The sequence below is a fragment of the Vulpes lagopus genome, chromosome 3, assembly GCF_018345385.1.
Source record: "Vulpes lagopus strain Blue_001 chromosome 3, ASM1834538v1, whole genome shotgun sequence".
Taxonomy (NCBI): Eukaryota; Metazoa; Chordata; class Mammalia; order Carnivora; family Canidae; genus Vulpes; species Vulpes lagopus.
Window position 1 is genome coordinate 35,287,846 of NC_054826.1, and position 23,417 is coordinate 35,311,262.

Genomic DNA, 23,417 nt, shown 5'->3' on the forward strand with positions numbered 1-23,417 from the left:
ATCTAACCTGTTGCCTCCCTCTGTAACATTCTTCCAGGAGGCCTCTTGCTAGGCTCAGGTGCCCTTACACAACCCCGTGGAAAGCTCCTCATTGCCAGGATGCACCGCTCTTCCCCTCTCCTTCCCCTTCCCTTTCTTCTGTTACCCCAACCAAACTGGCTTTTAAGGTCTGATCTGAGAACAGTGTCACTGAACCACATTAACACGTTACAATAGAATTTGGTGATGGATAGCAGGTTTAATCCTGAATGTGCCAAAGTGCTTTGTTCTCCATGAGTGGGACTCTTCTCCAACAAATGTGTTCATAGATCCCTTTCCACCCAGCATCTTGCTGGTTACCATGCCTAGTTCTCCAGCGCCATTTCTTGCCAGTCCTCTTGGCGGTGACCTCTGTAGCCATACTGGTTTTCAGTCCTCAGAACACATCCTACTCTCTCTCTTAATACACCAGCTTCTTCCTGACTCAGGGCTTTGCATTTGGTGGTCTCCCTGAAGAGGCTGCTACCTACATATTTCATTTGGTTTCTACTTAAATGTCACCTCTTACCCAAAGGCAGCTCCTGACCAGCCTAGCTAAAGTGACATCACTCCCCACACCACCCACATCCTCCAGGTATCTCTCTCATGGTGGCTTTCAACTAGAGGTGATACTGCCTCTCAGGAGATGTTTGTAATAGTCACAGTTAGAGGGGCCCAACTGCCTCCTCTGGTGGGTAGAGGACAGGGATCCTGCCAAATATCCTACAATGCACAGGATGGTCCCATAACAAAGGGTTATCTGGCCCCAAATGCCACAGTTGAGAAGCCCAGCTACTACTATTTTCTTTTTATTCCTCCATATTAACTAGTACCAGAATTGATGGTCAGGAACTTTCTTCCCTACTAAATTGGAGTGCCTCAGGAACTGGAGTTCAGGGTTATTCTCTGCTCCACCCCCAGCACTTAGAGGAGCTCTGGGCACACTTCACTTTCAAATCTTGCCCCACTTACCCTTGCCTTGAGAGCCCACAGCAAATTAAAGATGCCAGGCTCCAACTAACAGATGAACCTGAGAAAGAAACAAGTCAATTTTCCAAATAAAAACAAAAATCTCTTTTATTAATGAGTGTACCTACAAAAGAAACTAGTCGCAAAGAGTGCCTCATCCCTCATGCACTCACAAAATTATCTTAGTGATTAGTGATTGGCTATTAGTGAAAGATACGTTCTGCTACCTCTTAAAAGCGTGCAAATTTTCCCAAGTTTAAATATCTTACTTACACCAGTGTCCTAATGTCCCAAGACAGATTGCAGAAAATGGAACCTTAATCATCTCAAAGGATTGAAAACAAAACTCAATACATTCCACAAGATAGATGTATTTATAGAAAAGAATTAAGAATTAATACTTCCCCTTCCTCCCTTCTCATCTGTTCATCCTATAGTACATATTTTTCTACAGTATAAAATTAGCCAAATTACCCAATATCCAGTTTTTCAAAAAAGATACATTACCCCCCCCATAAAGTACCATATAGCAAAAGACATATGAATGCAATACCATTGAAATTATTTACTGAGCACTAAGGCTAAATCCGCTATTACTGCAAACTCAACCCCCCCCCCCCAAAAAAAAACCCTTTGCGTTTCTGTAGTGTTTTCCACTTTTCAAAGACTTGAAGTAACATAACATTGGAATTACTGCTATGACACCAATATAATTTTGGAAATAATTATGCCTGATTACATTAGAAAATGTAGGCAACAAGAAAGATTTACCCTGTCATCCAGTGTTTCTGTTAAGACTAGAACCCAAGTCCTAGTCCTAGTCCTACTTCTGTGTATTATATCACCTCCACATATCTTTATATATCGTTTCACAGAATGCTACTGGGTATGCCAGTAGTCACTATGTTCATGGATTTCAAGCAAGTTTCGGAAATGCTAGATGAACAAAGTTAACCAGATTCCCAGAACTTTCAATGTGCCATCATAAATCTCCAGGAAGCATATGAAGAGTGTAGCTGTCATAATTCAAAGTACCAGCTACAATCAGGGAACAAACATGTATGCAGGAAAGGTGAGGACAAAGGACTGAGGGGATGTAGCACCATTTAACTAGGCACTGACTATGTAGGAATGCCATTCAATATTGCCAGGTCTTTTCAGAAAAGCTATAAATCCAGAGTTTAATCTGAAATCTCCATGTTTGTGCATGTCACCTAGAATTTAAAAGAAAAACACTGCAGTTTAAACAAAATTTCTTGACCTAGATCAGGCCTTGGTCCCATTTAGAAAACCCAGTATAGCAGGTTTAACAATCTTATTTGGCCATATAACCTTTATTCGGAGGTCCTGTCAACTTCCTAAAACTCCACAGAAAAATGTCAAAGAAGTTGCCTTCAGAAATAAACATCTTGCCCTCCTAGACCACTGTGGTGCAACTCTGAACCCTAAGAGGAGTTATCTCAGGGTTTACTCAGATTGAAATTAATACCCAGCCTCCTTAACTGTTAATGTAGCAATGCCTCTGGTTACTAAAAATATCCTCACCATTTGCCTTTGCTTAACTCTCTTGGAAAAAACAAAAATCTAATTGAACTGTGAAAAAAGGAATAGCACTAGAATAGTTTTTGCTATTAAAACAAACAAGCAAACAAAAACAAAACCTTCATCCTTCCAAAACAATTTTAAAAATCTCAGTGATTTGAGGACAATTTGATTGAAACTAGTAACACTCTCAAACAACACTAAGATATTTGCAAAGTAACTTTTCTAAAGCAGGGCGCCATTTAGCTTTCTCCCTTTTTTTCTTCTATTTATTTCTACCCTGCCTCATTCTAAAAATTAGTTAAGAGAGCGTGACAATTGTCTACACAAGTACTTGGAACGGTGGAACAGAGGTAGCAGAAATAGCATGCAATAAATTATATGGCAAATGATTTTCTTTCCCTGGTATCTTCTTGGTCCACTCACTACCCTAGTTTCTTCAGATAAAATACCCACCCTGGGTCCAGGGAAAGCCTTAATACCTTATATTTCCAGAGCCATGTGAAATCAGATTTACGTATAATGGTGAAATCACATTCACTTCTATTTCCCCATGTGGAAATCAAAACCTATGTACCCCCATCATTGAAAGCCTTGAGGAACCTAAGAAATGTAACATTTGGAGTTACAAGGTAAAAAACAAGAGATAATCATGAAATGCTTCCAAGTGAAGTCCTTTAAGTCCCAAATCATATTTGCTGATTTTAACTCATAAGTCTTATCTTTTTGACGACTTTGGTGACCAAGGTGGTAGTCTTCTCCTGCCTCACCAATGAGAATTCTTGATGGATATAGAGTTCATATGATCCAAAGAGAATATATAATTATAAAGTGTTCATGTTTGGGAGAAAGTTCTGCAATGACCAGAAGATTGAAATAGCTTTAGCATAAAAAATTAGAACTATATGATGACCAATGACTGTACACACGTGAACTAAAGTCACTCTACCCAACATAACTGACATGTTGGAATGTCATTTGAAATTGACAGAAAAATTATTCTAGAGCTTAGAAGAACTCTGACATGGTGAAATCTTGTCACTTTCTTCTGCAATCAAGGGCATAAATCCTTAGAGAGAGCCACTGGGTCTTAATCCATGACGTAAAGATTGTCCTCGATAATGTAGATATTGTCTTCTGCTTGGACACCCACTTCAGCTGCACTTTGTAAAGCTCCAGTCTGAGAGTCGCTCAACGAAACCATGCTACAGAAAGAATAATACGAGTAAGGAAAAGCAGACCACTTCTAAAGTATGATGAGCACATTTGTTTACATGGAGGCAAGGCCAGGTATTTGCAACTCCCAGAGCCCTATGAAGTGAATAGGAGATCCCTATTAAGTTGCAAGAGAGTCTGTTTAATAAGCAGGTAGAAAACCTAAGTATTCTCCTTGAGAAAATTCTTGTTATAGAATATGAAAATTGAAAATCTAAGAAGACTGGTATCAGACATCAAATTGAAGTCCTAAATCAAGATGCATATTCTCAAGGGTAGCTAAGAAATGGTTTGATTTTTCTAACTGTGGATTGTATCCTTCCAGAGAGGGTTATTAAATCTATTTAGTGGTCTATAACCTGCATTTAGGATAAACAAAGAATACAAAATATATCAGAACATATTGGATACCTTAAAATAGTATTGCTTCAAATAAGCATGTACTGGATCATGGTGTCAGAAATCTTAGTGTGTCTTAATGATCCAAATTTGAAAGCCATGGGCTAGCTTTCTTGCAGAACACATGCAGTAAGTGTACAGAAAGGTCGTATGTGCAATTTTGATATAGCTTCTATTTTATAATTTGTAGAGAGTGCCTGTTTTTATTACCTAAGCCTGCCCAGAAATGATATGGAACATACTGAGGCTTCACTCAGCTCTGATCTTTAAGTGATTACTCACATATGTGAGGTTAGGTGAGGACAGTAGCTTAAAATAAGTCAGCGTGACATAACTGCAAAAGAAAGAAAGAAAGAAAGAAAGAAGAAAGAAAGAAAGAAAGAAAGAAAGAAAGAAAGAAAGAAAAGAAAGAAAAGAAAGAAGAAAGAAAGAAAGAAAGAAAGAAAGAAAGAAAGAAAGAAAGAAAGAAAGAAAGAAAGAAAGAAAGAAAGTCATGAAGAAATACCCGGGTTTTTAAATATATTTTATAAGATTTTCTACAATAAATATTATCTTTTATGATAAAAAGTCAACCTTTAGAAAAATTTAGCAGTGAAAGAACAGAGACCAGCTAAAAGGAAGTGCTATGTTCCGTGTTTTTCTGCCTGTCAGGAATAATTTCTTTCTTCCATTCTTGGAAGCACATAGTCAAAAACTTCTGTAAGTTATGGATGCAGGACTCTGAAAGACCTAAGACTGAGTCATTTACCTGCTGTGTGGTGTGACTTGGATGTCACTTAACACTTCTAAACCTGTTCTCCAGTATGTATGCTGAAAATAATAGCACCTATCCCATGGGTGTATTGCTGCAACACACATAGCTGCAATAATAGAAAGTCAACGTTTATGGAGCACTTACAATGCGTTGGGCATTGTTCAAGATGCATTCAGCAGACTGGCTCATGTAATTAACTCAGGTCTAGGAAAAACTGTGTGCAAACATTCAATGAAAGAGAACTAAGAATAATGTGTGGCAACCTAAGAGGGAAGGATTTTGATTCAAAGACCTTGATTTAAAGCCAAAGCTGTTCCAAAAGAAGCAAGCTTACTTGGATTTGGAAGTAAGTAGTGGATTCCTGTTATTACAACTATTCCAGTAGATGACCACAGGGCATGGATGCAAATAAAGGGGATTTAAGTTTTAATTGGGCAGCAGGATAGATTTACAAAAATTGTAAATTCCATCGTCTCTTAGGCCAGATAACCAATGCAAGTGAGCAGATCAGGCTGGGAATGGAACTGCAGGGGAAGACAGGAACTGAACTGTCAAGAGCCAGAGGCACTTGCCCCTACCACGGTGGCTTTGCACATCTTCAGTCTGGAGTTTCCTTCCAGATCTTTGCAGAGCTGCCTTCTGTTTCTTCAGGGTTCCCTCAAATAGCCCATTACCTTGCTCAGTTTCCCCCCCATGGCATTTGTCTAGAAACATCAAAAGGCCTGTGTTTATTCACTTATGTGCTTTCTGTATGTTTTGTTCATCTCTTTGAAATGCAGTAGACATTTAATAAACAAAGCACTGAATGAAGTTAAAGAACAAACCAAACAACTCATTCAAATGCTCCATCAAACAAAATTTGTGATCTCTTGCTCTAAGAGGTTAAGATTGAAGTGCTCCTTCTGTAGCAGTTATGGCACAATTCCAGAGAAATATAGAAAGTTAAAAATATCACTAGAAGTTGTGGGTAACAATAGAGGTGCTCATTAAACTAGATTTTTCAGGATCTAGGGTATAAAATGAAGAGTTTAGGATAAATAGAGGAGAAAGAGAGAACTTTTCTTTATTTTTAGTAGAGTAGAAATATCAAAAGGTATTGACACAACCCCTTTCAAACTTACTTTAGTTGCTCCAGTTTGTTTCTTATGCATAAATATTCTAAATTGGGGAAGAGTCAAAGAGAAAAATAAACATGTCAGCCAAAGAGTTTATGAGATCTTTTTTCAAACAAGTATATTGTTTCTATTACTTTACTATGAACAAAATATGTACAGAGCTAGAGCCTGAAAAAATAAATTTAAAAGAAAGAATGTTTAAAATAAGAAAGGAAAAAAAAAGCCAAACTGGATGATTTCTGAGTTACTCAGGCAACTCATTTTTAATCAGCAAGACCCAAACAAATTTCTTAGTATAAAGTATCACACTTTCATTAATGGTTTAGTGTATTTACCACATGCCTAGGCTTACTTTAAAGCAGTTATTAATAACTAAATTTCATTTTAAAAAATGAATAATTGTACTTCTTTCGTAGGAGTTAGGCTAAACACACACACCATATACACACACTGCACACATAACACACACACATACACCCAAACAAAACCTCGTGAAGCCCTTCTTCTAGCCCTGGCCCTGAAATCAGTTTCCCTTCCAATGTTTCATTTGTCTCTCCTCTTAAATAGGCCTGGTAAAAAAAACTCAGTAATATCATCCCTCACGGAGACAAAAATCTGGTTCCTGAGCAGAGTAGAAAAGAAGTAAACAAATCATATATACTACAATGGTTTGTTGCTTCCAAATTCCAAGTCTACCCAAACATTCTCATTTCTTAATATTCAATTTGCCTCTGTAGAATTTATATTGCATCTTTTACTTTATAGGTCAATAATTTAAAAAAAAAGAATAGGTTAGAAAACAGAAATTTATGTGAAATCCCAATCACGTGGCATGTGGAACTACTTGAACTCAGGCAGTTTGCCTCTAGAACCCTTGCTCTGTTCCCTTATGCACAATCCCAAAATGACTTACTTTTGGTAATCACCACAACCAACACGGTGAGCAATACCACAGCAGTAATGCAGATGCCAATGTAGAGTCCCTTACTGGTGGTCATCCATGGATTTTGTGCCAGCGACACATGCTAAGGAAACATCAGTGGATCAGAAGAACATCTTTTTAGAGTTATGGGTAGAAGACATTCCCTAAGGGGCATCTGGGTGGCTCAGTTGGTTAAGCATCTAACTCTTGATTCCAGCTCAGGTCATATTGAGCCCCATGTTGGCTCTGTGCTGGGCATAGAGTCTGCTTAACATTCTCTCCCTCTCCCTCTGCCTCTTCACCGCCCACCCACTCACTGCCCCATGCTCTCTCTCTCTCCCTCTCTAAAAAAAAAGAAAAAACAAAAGGAATACATTCCCTAAAATAATATACTTGGACTCATTTATCTTTATTGGCCCTTGGCTATTTCTGGATCAAGAAGGGTAAGACCAAGTGATTGAGGTTGTAAACATGGTGAAATTCAAAGAGCATTTAAAATTTGAAATGTATTTGGGGATGATAGAAATGTTTTATATCTTGCATGGGCTGGTATTTACATAAAAGTGTGCGTTTGTCAAAACTCAAACTATATGCTTCAAATGGTATACTTTATTATATGTAAATTATACATATTTTTAAAAATCAATAAGCTATTTCTACATATATATCCTTTGATATTAGAAAAGAAAACATAAGTTTTGTTCATATAGGAGTTGACCTAGTAATGCCATCTGAATATGCTCAGGTATTGAATTTGGTCCTTAATTACAGTTCTTATTTTTTAACTATATCAAAGATTCTATGTCTACATACATTGACTTGAAAGTAGGTGCTCGCAGACATGGCCCTCATTAACAACCAACGTGAAATGCTGTCAGTTGGGAAAAGAGGCAGAAATTTGTTTGAACATCTTAGTGCAGTTTGTAAAGGATCACCACCTTCTGGAATAAGGCCAAAATATGCCAGGCATCACACTCAGCCTTTTGCATAGCTTAGTTCTAATCCTAGAGAGATCTCTGAGGGTAAGTATTTTAACAGAAAAGAAGATCAGAGAGAAGGATCAAGTCTCTTCTTGTATAAAAGTTTAATCTCTGGAGTCAGGATCCCATCTCTTTGACTTAGTTGCTGTGTGACTCTGGACAAGATATTTAGCCTCTCTGAACCTCTGTGTTTGTGTCTGTCAACCACAGATTAAACAGGGTTCTTGGGAAAGGTACTTTTAGGTACTCCCTGATAAACACGATGAGGAAGATAGGGGATAGGGGAAAGTACTTAGTGTTTGAGCTTAAAGGGGAAATAGCCAGTGTCTGGGAAGGAAGAGCTGTTATTATTTTACCAGTGGGGGGGCGGGGGGTAAAGCCATTAGCTGTAACATGAGGTTGCAGGAGGCAGGCTTTGCTTTTATTTTTTAAAATATTACATAAAAACTGCATGTTCATTTTAGAATGTGTAGCTAAGCATGAAAAAAGGAAAACTAAAACCAACCATAACCTTAACATCCAGAACAAACACTATTACCATTTTTCATTAGATACTCTTCTAGAATTTTATCCTCCTAGTGTTTTTCTTAACAGAAACAATTACTATATTCAATATATGCTACTACATACACACACAAACTGTTTTAACAGTTCCTTTTTTCATTTAAAGATCAGTAGTAACTGTCTACCCATGTCAGTAAATGCACTGCAGTGACTAGATTCTTAATGGCAGTATGTGGGTACGCTTAATTGACTAAATAATTAATCCCTTACTATTGAACCTTTGTTTTTAACATTTTAATGATTATAAATAGCACCATGAACATCTTTTCTCACACATCTTAATGTATTCATTCAATTGTCTCCTTAAAATAGAACCCAGAAAACTGACCTACTGAGTCAAAGTAAATGCAGCATTTCAAGATATGTGGAAAATCTTTTTTTTTTTTTTTGTGGGATATCTCTTAACATCCTTAGAGTCAAGACACAAAAGACCCATGATTTCACTACTGCCTGTTGTGAACTTACTTCTATGTCCTTCTACTTGCTGCTAAATGTACTTGTCCTATATGTAATTGAGGTCAAGAATAATCTCACCACTCAGAATGTTTGTTTTCTTTTGTTTTTAATCCAGCATGGGCCTGGCCATATAGCAATAGAAGAATCATTTACATAGTAGCAGTACCAACATTTAGCAAGTATATACAAATTCAACCCATTCTATCAGTCCCCATGCAACACAAGTTGTTAAAAATTTTTATATCACTCCTATATAGTGTTCTTGTTGTCACTAACATATACAATATAAAGCCATTTGACCTCACACTTAATAATCCCAACATGCCTGAACTTGAATTTCTCTTACCATGGCTGTGTTGTCATTTCTCACTATGTGGGACCGAAAGGATTATTCTCATCCCTCAAACTCTTTTTATTTGATGTTTCTAAGAGTTATTTGCACATACTAAAAAGAAACTTATTTCTCCCAGAGGAACCAAAAGAAAAGGTCCTATTGATAAATTTGTCTAATTTATTTGCAAAGATGAGACTTTGATGAGCATCATGAGACTAGGACCCCTTAGATTTTTCTTAAGCTCACTGTGGGAAAGTATAAGAGCACTTTTCTAAGTGACAAATTTATTTAAGATGTTAATACCTTAATAAGTCATCATATGGGGTGATTTATATATAGAAAAACTCAACAGTGACCTCAAAATTTCTATAAAGGATGGCAATTGGGTTAGAAAAGAATATGAGGGAGGATCTGCCTAAACATGTTCACTGACATAGTATTTTTGTTTGGGGTGGCCTCCACTCCATTGATTGAAAATGTGGTCCAAACTGGTCTACCCATATGGACTTTTCAAATTAATTAAAGGATCCCTATTTAAGAGTCAAATACTTTTCTTCTTTTTTTATTCTAACTAGAAAGAATCAACCTGTGGGCTAGTCTTACAGATATAATCTCTAAATGTAACTTGCTTCCAGGGAGACACGAGTGAATCTGGCTAATAAAGTAGGAAGAAATATGCTTACAGTTTGATTGTTATGCCAAAGGCCATCTGAAGACTGTGTCACAGTGCCATTCCCATCTGCTCAACAAGAAAGAAAATTAATTATAATTACAAAAAATATTGAATTTTCACTGTAGACACTAAATATATTCACATTGCCTTCTGGTGGTGAACAAAAATTCGCATAATAATATGGCCAAATGCTGCCAGACATTGCAAAAGTCATACCAAGTTACTAACCTGTATTAATTTATCCTGTAAGGTTGTGTTTCTTGACCATTTTACCATGGACCCTTTAAAAATGGACACTGTTTGTCTTCTTTATGGAAAAAAAAGTATGTATACACAAAGTTTTATGTACAGTTTGAGGGAAAGTACAGAGGCCCATTCTTAAAACTGGGTTAAGAATGCCACTTAATGGTAGGTAGTCAATATTTTCATGCCAGCCAGCCAAGAACCTGTCAATGAGTGCCCAAAGGCCATATGCACATCCAAAGATCAGGACCACTCTATTCCAAATGGACATTACATTGGTTTTATTCAGAATATGAGTAAAATGTACTCAGGTATCTAAAACAAATGGCATATACTCTTACATTGTATGCCAGACTTTGATCCAGAAGTATTTTATAAAATATCTGTTATATCAGCTGTGAAACTAAGATATATTATACTGCCTAAAATCCTAATATAAAAGGATATTATGCCTCAAGGTTTTGAATGTTCAAATTTTAACATAGTTTTGAAGATTATTTTGTAAATATAGCTAGAACCCCAAGCTATAACAGTATCCATCTCATAAAGTACTCGAATTAGATGATGTACTTTAAGGCTTAACACCATATTAGATAAATATTAGCCATTATTAATTATTACGTTATACTGGAAGGAGCAGTGGGGAGAGAGACACTATGCAACACACCTCCCAAACATCATGTCCTTCTATCATCATTAACATCCGGGGAGGAAGGCAACATCTTGCCCATGGGCACACAGCTACTAGTTGGCAGTTGAATTGGGAGCTCCTGTCTCTAAAGCAGAACTATTGGGCTCCCTAATCTAACAATGGTAATAAATGAGACCTGCCTTAGTGAGATAATGCCTGACAGTTTCCTGGCATATACATCTAGCTGGGTGGTGGGCCATATGAGCCCCAAAATCCCTTCCAGACCTAACCAACATTCTTTGCTTCTGTTGAGTCTTCAGTTTGCTAAGGCTGACACAGGCACAGTGAGGATTTGGCTCGAGACCCTAACTATACTGCCAAGGTGGCAACAATCACATAAGTCACAGGGGACACAGCTGCTCCTATGTCTGTTCCATTCTGGAAAGCTCTACCTTGACCAGGTTTTAGTTCCATGATTCCCTATTTCTATGTTCTTCCCGTTCAAACCTTAAAAGCATACAGTGCGGCTGCTTCCTACTGCTGTTGCCTTGTGTTTCTATTTATTTTCATTTTGTTTTGTGCCCAGAAACAGTTCATACTAAGGATTCTACTTTCCAAACCAAATGTCACCATTATCTAATCCCCATTGAAAAGATCTCTCTGTGAATCTCACTTCAGGTCTATTTTAGATTAACCAGCTTCCAGGAATGATTGGCAAAAGGTAAGCCACACAGTGAGGCCCCCTACAGATTGGCAACTCCGGAGCAACATGAGTCATAGGCATGAAGGAGGAGGCTTGCAAGGCTGGACCTTGTTTGCATTCAGCACAGGCCCAAGCACACATAAACTGGCTCTGCAGTGCAAAGGGGTTCGGCATGTGGAATTCCCCCAAATAACCACTATAGGTAACAGAATTATTTGGGGAAAATGAGAAGATTCAGCATCACCTTTCCCTACCACAGGAAAGACAGGTCAATCTTAGGTTTCAAAAAAGTAAAGATTATATGATACTTGCCCACAATGGGGACAATAGGAAAAAATCGGAGAAGGGACTAGACAGTCTCAGTGGACGTCCCTGTTGGTACTGGTGCTGATGTACTCAACCCATCTCAAAGTGTCCATGTGCAAGCCTCACAGGGCAGCAGGGGAGCTTCCTAGATGTATGTAGGGTCTGGGTCTTTGATGAAGCCTGAATATGGTTGACCAATTTGGTCTGGATACCAGAGGGCTGGATTTAATTGTTTTACGGCTCTGGCCCAAGGGAGCAAGTCCACTAATAAGTCTGGAGTCACGAGCAGTTCATTTAATTAAGAATAGTGCTATGCATGTGGGTGTCCCCAGATCAGATAAGCTCCCTGGGCCAGTTAGGCATATGGATTCCAGACATTCTAAGAGTCACAGTTGCTATTGTATCTATTACTTACCACCTTTGTACTATGTCTTAGGTTTTTCACCTTATTTAATCCTCAAAGCATTCTACAAGATCATAGGTGTTCCACCCATTTCATAAATGATTAAAACAGGTTCTAAATGGGTAAGACATTGTTCAAGTCACATGGCTGATTGGAGTGACCAGTATCAGCATTCATGTCAAATCTGCCTTATTCCGGAATATGGGCTTTTAACAGTGCATCAGGGTTATTAAAATGTGAGGACTCCCAGGCATCCAGGAACATAAATGAAGTTACCTGTCGGGCAAGAGTACAATGGTGGATTGGTGGGCTGTGTCCTGCTTGTTTTCTGCAGCGCAGTAGGCTGGATTTCTGCCGTCTGCATTGCAGAAGATGAAGTAGCTACTGGAATGAAAAGAATGCAAGAACTGTGCTGTCTTCTAAGAGAAAAATTCCCACCCCCAACAAAAATAAAACACAAAATAAAAATTAGGAATCACCATCAACTTCCTGCAGGGTGCTCTCCCAGCCATCCCCTGAAGGCATGCCTCTCACCCACCCACTTCCATTCCTTCCAGCTTCCTCTTAGAAATGTATTCAAAGATGGACTTGAGGTACTACACTGCCATCTAGGCATACCAAGATCATGAAGAAATCTGATCTAGCAAACGATCGGAGAGCTTATCCGAATATAGGATTATTTCACACTTTTTCTACTCCTAGGATTCCTCCTAAATGTCCAAAGCTTAAACAGTGCACCTTACATAGGACATCCAATTAAGCTTTTGTTCTTGTTCACTTTCTCGGGAACAGGGTCTGGGAGTTTGTGATAATTTGCCATTCCTCTTTCACAAGAGCCCAATCTAGATTTCCTGTCCTTATTCAGATTCCTGATGACCCATGCACACATCTTTCCATAGAGATGCACATATGGATCAGCACAGAACACATAACTCACAATTTCTAATTCCTTGAGGTCTCTTCAAGGTGACAACATTGTCCAATGTCTGAGCCTTGGTGATAATTAACAACTCTCAAAGCCATGTTCTCGGTAGATCTTGACCTGGCTCCTTCTGCCGTGGCATTCAGGTCACTTCATTTATATGACTGATTTCCTGTGTTATCTGACTCATCTTAGGTTTTGCACCAAAAAGCTTCACTAAGAGTTTTCCCGTACAGGGCTAGGTTTCCCTTTCCTTTCTAAAATCACTCCTTTACTTTCTATCAGATATCTCACCTTAGTGCAGCACTGATCACTTGTCTATTTGTGTATTATATTAATATTTTAAATATTGTATTTTTATATACTTTCCTTTAGCACCACAAATTTTAGAGCATGTCAGTGATGCCTGCTGAACAAGAATTCTTAAACTTGGGCTTTTCTTGCTTTGTGTTGGTCTTTCTATTTTCCCTTCCCCACAGTGGTCCTTGCATTTCAACATCACCCTTTCTCATGTGCTGAACTATTTCCCTGCTTCTCTCTAATGCTCAAATATATAACAGGATGTAGCTCTGCTTAAGAACTAAGAACAGGACAATACAATTAAGTCAGGTGATCAGAATCTTTATTCAACTTGGATCTGTGCAAAAGACCTCTTGGGCTTAACTTTTTTTTTCCAAGTTTCAGTCTTAGCAGGCATCTTTCTTTTCTCTCTGTTTTCTAAAACCTTACATCCAACCATTCCATGAATAGTTAGGCAACTAGTATGCACAAGAGGCCCTGAGTACAGAAGAGAGTGGATGTAAGGATAAATGTCTCCACATTGGATCTGTTCCAATGTGCACCTCCTTCCTGTTCAACTCAACTCAAAATCATGAGAAAACCATCAAGACAAGGATAAGGCTCAATTAATATCATCCCTGAGGAGGTTACATGGACATATGAACCAATACTTTTCTTCTGAATCTTTGCTTTAAACATGCTGTTCACCAAACCAAGTCCACTAATCCATCCACATTTGCAGGCACAAACTAAGTATTACAAGTTAAATCAATATTGAGAAAGTCAACAGATTCCCTAGCGTGTTCAGTTGCCTTGAACAGAGCTATTTTTCTTTACAAACTTTTATGGCTTTAAAATCCCAGTTTTAACCTAAAGCCCTCTCTTCCAAACTCAGCTCAAAGCCCCAATCCTTCAGATCCCTTCTGATTAAATATACATAGGGTTCAATGGGAGTCAAGGGAAATCAATATGTTTCATCAGATTTTTCTGGCTAAGAGGTTGTGACATCTCTGTTACTCCTCAGAATCCAGTGCTACTCCAAGGGGTCAAAGAGTTTTGAAGGCTTTAAGACTCTCTACTGAAAGTTATCTCTTTAATCCTAGAGATAGAAGATTTGAACCTAAACTTGTCCTCAGAATGGCAAGCTATTTCTCTACCTTTAAATCAAATTATTCTCCATTTGTTTAAAATCTAAGCTCTTATTTATCAGAAGTTGGAAGTATGAACCATGTGGCCTGAACAACAACAAAAAAAAGTGTAAGTTCTAAATCCCTGAAGTCTTTTAATCTGATGTTGACTTTTTCATCAGTATAAATAGCATCTTTTGCTATTTCTATGCTACATAAATAAGTTAAAGTACGCTGAAAGCAAAACTGTGTAAGTAGATTGATTGCCCAGAGAAAACAGGGTAATCGTATAAAGGATTTTTCAGTGAGGATGTCAGATAAAGACAAATTCATCCAAACATAAGCTCAGTGCTCATGGTAGAAGGCACAATCCAGTAGTTAAAAGCACAGGCTCAAAATTCAAATTAATGGAGAATGAATCCTGATTCAAGTAGTTTCTATCCGTATAACTTGACACAATGAACTCAGATTCTGTCCCTTAGTTTTCACAACTATAAATGGGATGGAATTATACCTTTAGTACATAGGGGTTGTCATAAGGATTAAGCAACATAATATTTGTAAAGCACTTATCATGGTTCCTGTCACATAGTGTGAATTTTAAGTTCACTGAAATCTCATCTTCAAGTGGAGGTCTGGCTTCAGCATGAACTAAATGATCTCTACTCAGAGCTCCTTATAAAGACAGAAGCTCATTAACCTGACCCTCATTCCCTCGCATTCCCTATTCTTTCCTCAAAAACCTGTGCTCAACCGGGCCAAATCCACTCATCTTCATAAGATGTCTAAGATTAATGGTCTGGCTTTGCGAGGGAGGTGTTGGTAATAATGAATTCCTTGGAGAATCTGACCAAAAGCTATGAGTTCCCTTGCTCTAAAAATGTTTATATGTTTTTAAAAAGTACATATAATTTAGGACAGTTCCAAGCCCATGTTTGGAACCCAAGTAAGAACCCTTAACCTAGATTGTGCTTCTGCCTTAACACAATGTCTTAGATGGTCTACATCCTCTCATTAGAAGACCTCTGGGCTCAAGGAACATTTGTTTACCTGGCTTGAGGTTCTGCGTGGGTGCTGGCGTTGAAGAGGTAAAGACCCTAGGTGATGTTGGAACACTGGTGACCTCAGCTGGAGTTAGAAACCAACATGAAAGCAAGGATTAATCAAGCAGCAAGAAACAAGAGCCTTGTGCTGGACGAGTGTACCATTGCAGTCCCGAAGCAGTCTCTTCCCTGAACTCAGAGTGTTTATCATTGGCCAACTAGAATCTGTGACAGAGGAGGACTTGAGACATACTTACAAAAAGGAAACATCTGCATTAAAAGGTATATATTTGGGGAGGTTCAGAAGTGAAAAATGTCACCTGGGATTCGCATTAAAGCACTTTGAGAAGACCAGTCATGCATACCAGATTTCTGTATCTTCATAAACATCTGTGAGGGAAAGAAAATGTCTAAAGCGTGGAGCTGCCTTTGCCCTCTCCATGGTGAGTGGCTAAGACTTCCACAGTAGTTCCCAGGCCTCAAACGCTTACCAAATAAATAGCATTCAGTCCAGTCAGTCTTGAAGGTAATGACACAGGGACCTGTGTCTGAAGTAAGGACTGACTCGCACCCATTAGCATATGCTCTATAAATCATACAGATGATTTATACATTTGGTAAGAAGGGAAACTAGACCTTTTATGATTCCTTATCACCTAAGAGATAACAACAGCTAATAATGTTGACTCTCCAGAGTCAGCAGTGGTGTAGAATTCCAAACTACTTAGCAAAAGTGTGAGAGCTACCCAGATGGAGCTAAAACCCAAACACGAGAGCCTGAACACAAGGCCTAGCACAAAAGCACACCAATGAAGGGCTGAATCAAGGATGTATACTTTTGATCTCACTAGGCACCTTTTTTCTCTGCAAGAAGTTTCCTTAAGTTTTGACTTGACTGACTACAAAAGAAAACCCATATCACTAAATAGGGGACAGTTGATTTGAAAACTTTTCCTTCTGAAAGATCTAATTTAATTTAGAATCTAAAGAGGAAAAACTTTTTTTTCAACAAATATTTGTATCTATTAAATGCAAAGCATTAGTCTAAAGCAGAGGTCAGAATTTTCTGGAAAGGGCCAGATAGTAAATGCTTTAGGCTTTAGGGGGCATTATGGTCTTGGGGGCAGTCACTCCACTCTATCCCTGGGGAAGATGCCATTGACAAAATATATCAAATGGGCGTGGCTGCCTAAATAAAAATTTATAAAACAGCAGGCTAGTTTTGTAATCTGATTTAGACCTAGGGCTATAGTTTGCTGACCCTGAGCTATGGTGTAGTTAGAGACTCCCAAAAAGAGTACAATCCAATCCCCTCATTCCAGTTTCAAATCTAATCTAGAGGGGAAAAAGTACACATGCAAACATTTTGATCAAAGGAGTGTAAGGGGGGAAGCCTGGGTGGCTCAGTGGTCGAGTGTCTGCTTTTGGCTCAGGGCATGACCCTGGATTCCCCAGGATAGAGTCCCACATCGGGCTCTCTGCATGGAGCCTGCTTCTCCCTCTGCCTGTGTCTCTGCCTCTGCTTCTCATGAATAAATAAATAAAATCTAAAAAAAAAAAAAAAGGAGAATAAGGGAAACAATAAAGCAGTAAAGAGGAGATAACCTAATCAACTTGTCTAATGAGGGGATCCCTGGGTGGCTCAGGGGTTTAGTGCCTGCCTTCGGCCCAGGGCGTGATTCTCGAGCAAGTCCCAGAATCGAGTCCCATGTTGGGCTCCCAGCATAGGACCTGCTTCTCCCTCTGCCTGTGTTTCTGCCTCTCTCTTTCTCATGAATAAATAAATAAAATCTTTAAAACACACACACACACACACAAATTGTCTAATGAACTTGGTTTCTTTAGTGGTAAATATTTGCCCCAGGCAAAAGCTAGGAGACTGTAACTGTAGATGCTGGTGGAAAAAAGCCCAAACAGAAGCTTCAAGAGTAAGCTCAGTCTGTGAAAACCGCAAGCAAACTTAAGCAAAGAATTGGTTATTGGAGGCAGAGTCTCCTTGGCTCAGTTACAGACCCTCTTCCCACTTGACAGAGCATCTGTAAGTGCTCCCCCTTTAAAGATTTTCATAGCACTTTACAGGTGTCCTACTAATTTCTCATTATGCTAATTCTTAACATTCAACCAAACCAATGATAAATTTCATTAATCCAAAAATGTAATCACACTCTCTCCTCCACATGCTACTTCCTTGCATCTGTCTAGAGCACTCAATTATCACTGGCCTCTTTTGGCTTCCCTAAATTGCTTCCCACAGATGGGTTTCCCCCAGGGTCAGCTATTTTCTCCGTCAGAACAGACCATCTCACTTGTCTTCACAAAAGAAGTCAAGTCCATAAGTTGGGAGATTGCAAAACTAAGTTCCTCTTAATTTAAAAGAAGAAAGAAAGACAGACACATAGTTTATTAAGGCCACAAGTATTGGGTTCTGTTGTCACTACCAGAGCTTAGTGGAAGGAAATTCGTTAGGAAGGAACACCAGAAACCAGGAAATCCTTAAGAATCCACTCTGTTCATCCAGTGATAAAGAAAATGAGGATATTCACATTGAGACTGATTTTTGGATTTCATCAAATTTTTAAAAGTAACTGGTGAATGGTTATTGGAATGTAAATGTATTCATATTGCAATAAGGTCACTTTAGTTTTTAAACAAGCAGTTTTGTGATATGGTATGAAATATGCATCAAAAAAATCCCAGGCATGGCAGAGGGAAGGGTGGAACTATAGCTCCCTTTACAATGTATATACAACTAGATTGACTTGACAGTTCTTAGAGCTGGGTGCTATACCTACTTCACAAGACCTTATATTGTATTACCTACTTTGAAATTCTCCAAAATAGTTTTTAAATGTTGAAGACATTTAAAAATCTCCAAAATAGTTTTAAAATGTTAAAGACATAAAAAATCAGACATAAAAGGACAGTTCTTTAAGTGGAATAAACTCAGCTTGATAAAAATGTTCACTATATTTCACAATGGAACTCTGAATGCTGTTATGAACCAACTAGCATTTTTTTAAGACCTGCTTTAGGAGATAGTTTGCAGACTGGAAAGATTCTCAAGCCTACCATCTTGATCAAGATTGGTCTTAACACTTCATTTTATGCAAATAAAAGTCATTCTATTTTCCAACAGTTACTGAAAAACAAGATTGTAAGAACCTCCCCTTTCCCTATTTAAGGAAAGCTACTACCAAACAGTAAATATCTCAGTTAACCCACATGAAGTGATCAAAGGAAGAAGGAAGACAAACTCACCTGGCTTTATCTCCAATGATAGGGTGAGTTTCATGTCATTGAACCACCCCCTGTGCTCAACACGGCAACAATACTGGCCACTGTCAGTCTGGGCCGCATTCTCTATAGTCAAAGACACATCCCCTTCTGAAAGTTTTCCTTTTAGCTTATAACGCAGGTGCTTCCGAAAGGTGACATGGGATCCATTAGTCCAGACTATTTCTTCTAAGCAATGGGACATAGGACATGCCCCTCTGCCCCAGCACATGGTTGTGACTCCATTAGCTGTTGAATAGGTGCAGGGTAGTGTGGCAGGATGACCCACCACTCCATTTACTTGAACATAAGAAACTACAGCATCTGTGAACAAAGAGAAAATAGAACATGAGAGCAAGATAGAGACCAACCATGAAACAGACTCTTACCTATAGAAAGTAAGCTGATGGCTACTAGAGGGGAGGTGAGTGGAGGGATAGATGAAATAGGGGATGGGGATTAAAAGTGCACTTACCATGATGAGTACTGTGTAATGTACACAAGTTTGAATCACTATATTGTATACCTGAAACTAATATAACACTGTATATGAACTATACTAGAATTAAAATTTAAAACTTAATTTAAAAAACTATTATTAAATAAATAAATAAATAAATAATAAAAAAATAAAAATAAAAAACTATTACTGTCTTAAAGGCAGAAGTCTAGTAAACTCTTCAGAAATCAACTTTTAGAAAATCAGTTTCTAGGGGCACCTGGATGGCTCAGTTGGTTAAGCATCCAACTCTTGGTTTCCGCTCAGGTCATGATCTCAGGGTCATGAGATCAAGCCTTGCTTTGGGTTCTGTACTCAGTGCAGAACTGGCTGGAAACTGTCTCTCTCCCTCTGCCCCTCCCCCTGCTCACATACTTTCTCTCTAAAATAAATAAAATCTTTTTTAAAAAAAAGAAAAGAAATGAGCGTCTAGGAGGAGCTGAGGTTTACCAGGGGCCTTAGGATCAATCTAAAAAAATCCAATAGGGACCCCATCTCATAAACTGATAACAGCCCCACAACTGAGCAAGGCCCTCATCCCCCATGAAAAGAGAGAACTGGAAAATACTCAGTCATGTACTAAATTAACCCACTTAAAAAACAAGAACAAGAAGTCTCTACTGGAGTGGTAGAAGAAAAACCCTGTAGTGCCAAATGCAGTCAAGGTAGCCCTTAAAAGAAATCTGAAATTTACCATATTTAGAATTGGGCTATGATATTGGGAAATGCTCTGGAAATAAAAATGCTCATAATTACATCAAGTAAGAAACAGACTTTTTCCCTGAATTCTTACATATTTAGTTTTGCCTAATGTCACCTGTGGATGACAAATATAATATATGCTAATTATAAAAATCAAGTTATACAAGCGATAATAAGAAATGAGCTTTCCCTCACAATCTGACTTCTGGAGATTATTGTTTTTAAAATTTAAGATTAGGTCTATTCCTAACTTTCCCCTCTATCTCATGGAATGTTTTGAAACAAAATATTTTTAAAAGCAACAGTTGCACATCATTTTTTAAAAATCAAATGACACAAGATAGTTTGATGAAGGGCTGGTCTCCTTTCCATCTTAGCCCAGTCTCTTCTCTCCATCCCCTCCATCCATGGTAACACTGTTACCCTGTCTCACTTCCACTTGAGTAGTCCATACTTACACCACCCCTTTTTGTTTGTTTGTTTAAACACAAATGTCAGGATATGACCCACTATTCTGCATTGTGTCTGGTTCAGTTACCCATGGATTTTGCAATTCGTAGCATTTTAAGTGATTTCTTTTGAGCAAAATTTAGTCCAGTTCTTTGCTCACCAGCTGACCCACAACCTTCCACCAAAGCCCAAGCACATCCATCTTCCTACACTACACACACACACACACACACACACACACATCTCCTACACTCTCCTAGCCTCAGGGCTTCCAGACCCCAACCCACCTATTCACTTACCCGTCAGAAGTAGTATGAGGCTGGAGATAGCTACCCAAAGTTGCATGATGGTGATGGTCTGAAGGAAAGAGAAAGCAGACTGGTAGGTGTGCCCCTCACCAGAAGGTCTTAGAACAAGTCTTAACTCTCAGATTGCAACTTCTCCTTTCGTGGTGACTGGGTGAATCACATGTGCCTGCCCTATTAGCGATGAGAGATCAAGCACGACTGCGTTAGGTCTCAGGTATCCCCAGGGATGGCTGAGGGTTCTGCACCTTCCAACAGAAAGGGAAAGCCATCTTCAGAACAGCCCCTCATTTCCCAGCTCCTTCCCCACCGAGCCCAAACTGAGTACTGATGCTGACATGGGCTGAGGAAGCAAACAGGAAAGAAACCAGAGGCAGGTTCAATGACAGGGACATCAGAGCAAAGACTAGTCCTCACTTACCCTTGGCCTCTGAGATGAGAGGCAATGGGCCCTGTGGTGAGTGCAGGGTACTCCTTGTGCTTTCAATACACTGAACCATCCCCAACTTCAGTCATACTGTCAAGTGTGCAAGAATTAATCAAGTACGTGAATCACTGCCTGACCATTCATGTTACAGGAAGCAATGACTCAGATCACACATCACTGAGTGATGTCAGCAGAATGTTTCAGGAAACAGATTCTGGAGCAGGCATGGGTTCAGATCCCCACTCTGCCACCTGGGAAGCTGGGTATCCCTGTGGGTTACTAGCTCCTCCAAGCCTTAATTTCCTCATTTGTAAAACAGCATGAAAAATACTTGCTCTGATGATGTACTCTATGTTGGCTAATTGAATTTAAATTAAAAAAAAAAAAAAGACTTGCTCTGTCTCCCTCAAAGGATTGTTATAATGAGCAAAAGGGATGTGGAAGACCTTTGAAAATGAAACCTAAATATGCATTAACGCTAACCAAGGTTTTTGGAGAACTTACTGTGTAGCGGGCTCTATGCCAAGTACCCATATGCACTTAATCCTCACAGACACCCTCAGGCAGGTGCTGCTATCAACCTCATTCATGGAAGAGGAAACTGAGGTCTTCTGACTTTTGCTCTTAATTATTAAGCCATACAAGTATGTGTAAGCCTGCCTCATAGTTCATTAACTGCTCTTTGGGTCTAAGGATTCAGTAACTTCCTCCCAGGGAGGCATGGATGCTCCATTTCTAGGCTGCTTGCAGCCTATCATCAGCTTCATGGAGACATGGATGATGCGCTGGATATTCTGTGGTGATGGGTCCTTTGCTGCCTGGGAATGTGAACCCTGGACTCCAACAGTGTCTGCACTTGGAAAAAGACCTACAGCCTGATGCTACAAACTAGTGGCCTGAAGACTATATTTGACCCACAGAAGTACTTTGTACCATGGTGTTTAAAAATTCATGTCTTGGGCACCTCGGTGGTTCAGCAGTTGAGTGTCTGCCTTCGACTCAGGTTGTGATCCTGGGATCTAGTCCCACATCATGCTCCTCACAGGGAGCCTGCTTCTCCTTCTGCCTATGTCTCTGCCTCTCTCTCAGTGTCTCTCATGAATAAATAAATAAAGTCTTTTAAAAAATAAAAATAAAAACTAATGTCTTAATTAATGGTCAAGATTTAGAAATCTAGAGGGTCTATGTGAGAACTCACCTTTTCAGCTTTGTTAGGAGATACAATTAGATGGCTGTACAGGGCCTGTACCACTCAGTGCCCTTAGAGTGTGCTCTCTCAAGCCTGCCCCTGCACCAGCCTTCTCTAGGGCGGGTTGGTGAGAGGGCGCTTCAGTGTCTGAAGGGCCCTGGGTAGAGGAGGCTCTGGCTTTCAACTCTGCTCCACCTCCATGAATACCAAGTTCCTTCCTATTACTGGGACTTCACACAAACTATCCCTTGGCTTATTTGCTGAAATTCACCTCCTCCATAAAACAGTTGTACTATAATACTTGTAATAGCTTTCCTAGCTTTTCAATGCCATACCCTTGAATTCAATTAGGTAGCAAGATGAGTTCTCACAAGGGAAGCATTCATTTCTGGACACCCACTTTGCTCTTATTCTCCACTTTATATACTTGGAGGGAAAAATATTGACCCTACCTTGACCACACCAAAGGTGGGGATACAAATTTCGAAATGCCTCACAAAGAAGGAGGTCATATCTGATATTTATTTTGGAGGCAAAATATGTTATAACCAGTTTTTTTATATTCTGAAACTCAGCCAAAGCCCAGCAGATCAGTGATAAGGATTTTTCTAATTTATTCAATCCTACCAAAGTTATTATCAATACATAGAGGCTAATGGGACATGATTCAATAAACTAAGAATGAAAAAAATCCAGGATTATGCAATCAAGTGGAGAGACAGGTAAGTAAGCAATAAAATTGGGCAGAATGATGTAAATGGTAAATATATAATCAGACTGTGTCACTCTTCCCCTTACAACACTCCCATGGCTGTCTCAGAAAACAAAACAAAACAACAACAAAAAAAAAAAAAAAAAAGCAAAAGTACTAACTTCCTGCCCATATTTACAAAGTCCCCCAGAGTGGTCTGGCCCCTGCCTACCTCTCCGATTTCTTCTCCATCTGTCTCCCCTGCCACAGGGCTCCAGACACT

General features: G+C 39.0%; 1 protein-coding gene across 7 annotated transcripts in view; it reads right to left on the minus strand.

Moving 5' to 3' along the window:
• Positions 1-1,584: 1,584 nt before the first annotated feature.
• HAVCR1 (hepatitis A virus cellular receptor 1) overlaps positions 1,585-23,417 on the minus strand; it is a 31,557-nt gene continuing 9,724 nt past the window's right edge. The window contains exons 1-9 of one of the 7 annotated variants that reach the window (XM_041746821.1): positions 21,249-21,345; positions 20,822-21,075; positions 18,857-19,195; positions 15,606-15,683; positions 12,504-12,611; positions 9,952-10,007; positions 6,926-7,037; positions 6,019-6,055; positions 1,585-3,734 (exon numbers count right to left, since the gene is read on the minus strand). In XM_041746821.1, the coding sequence (XP_041602755.1) occupies positions 3,620-3,734; positions 6,019-6,055; positions 6,926-7,037; positions 9,952-10,007; positions 12,504-12,611; positions 15,606-15,683; positions 18,857-19,195; positions 20,822-20,867 (891 nt within the window). In that variant the 5' untranslated portion in view covers positions 20,868-21,075; positions 21,249-21,345 and the 3' untranslated portion in view covers positions 1,585-3,619. Of the gene's footprint in view, positions 3,735-6,018; positions 6,056-6,925; positions 7,038-9,951; positions 10,008-12,503; positions 12,612-15,605; positions 15,684-18,856; positions 19,196-20,821; positions 21,076-21,248; positions 21,346-23,417 lie in introns of those variants that run through there. The other 6 variants (XM_041746820.1, XM_041746823.1, XM_041746822.1 and 3 more) reach the window with 6 other exon arrangements.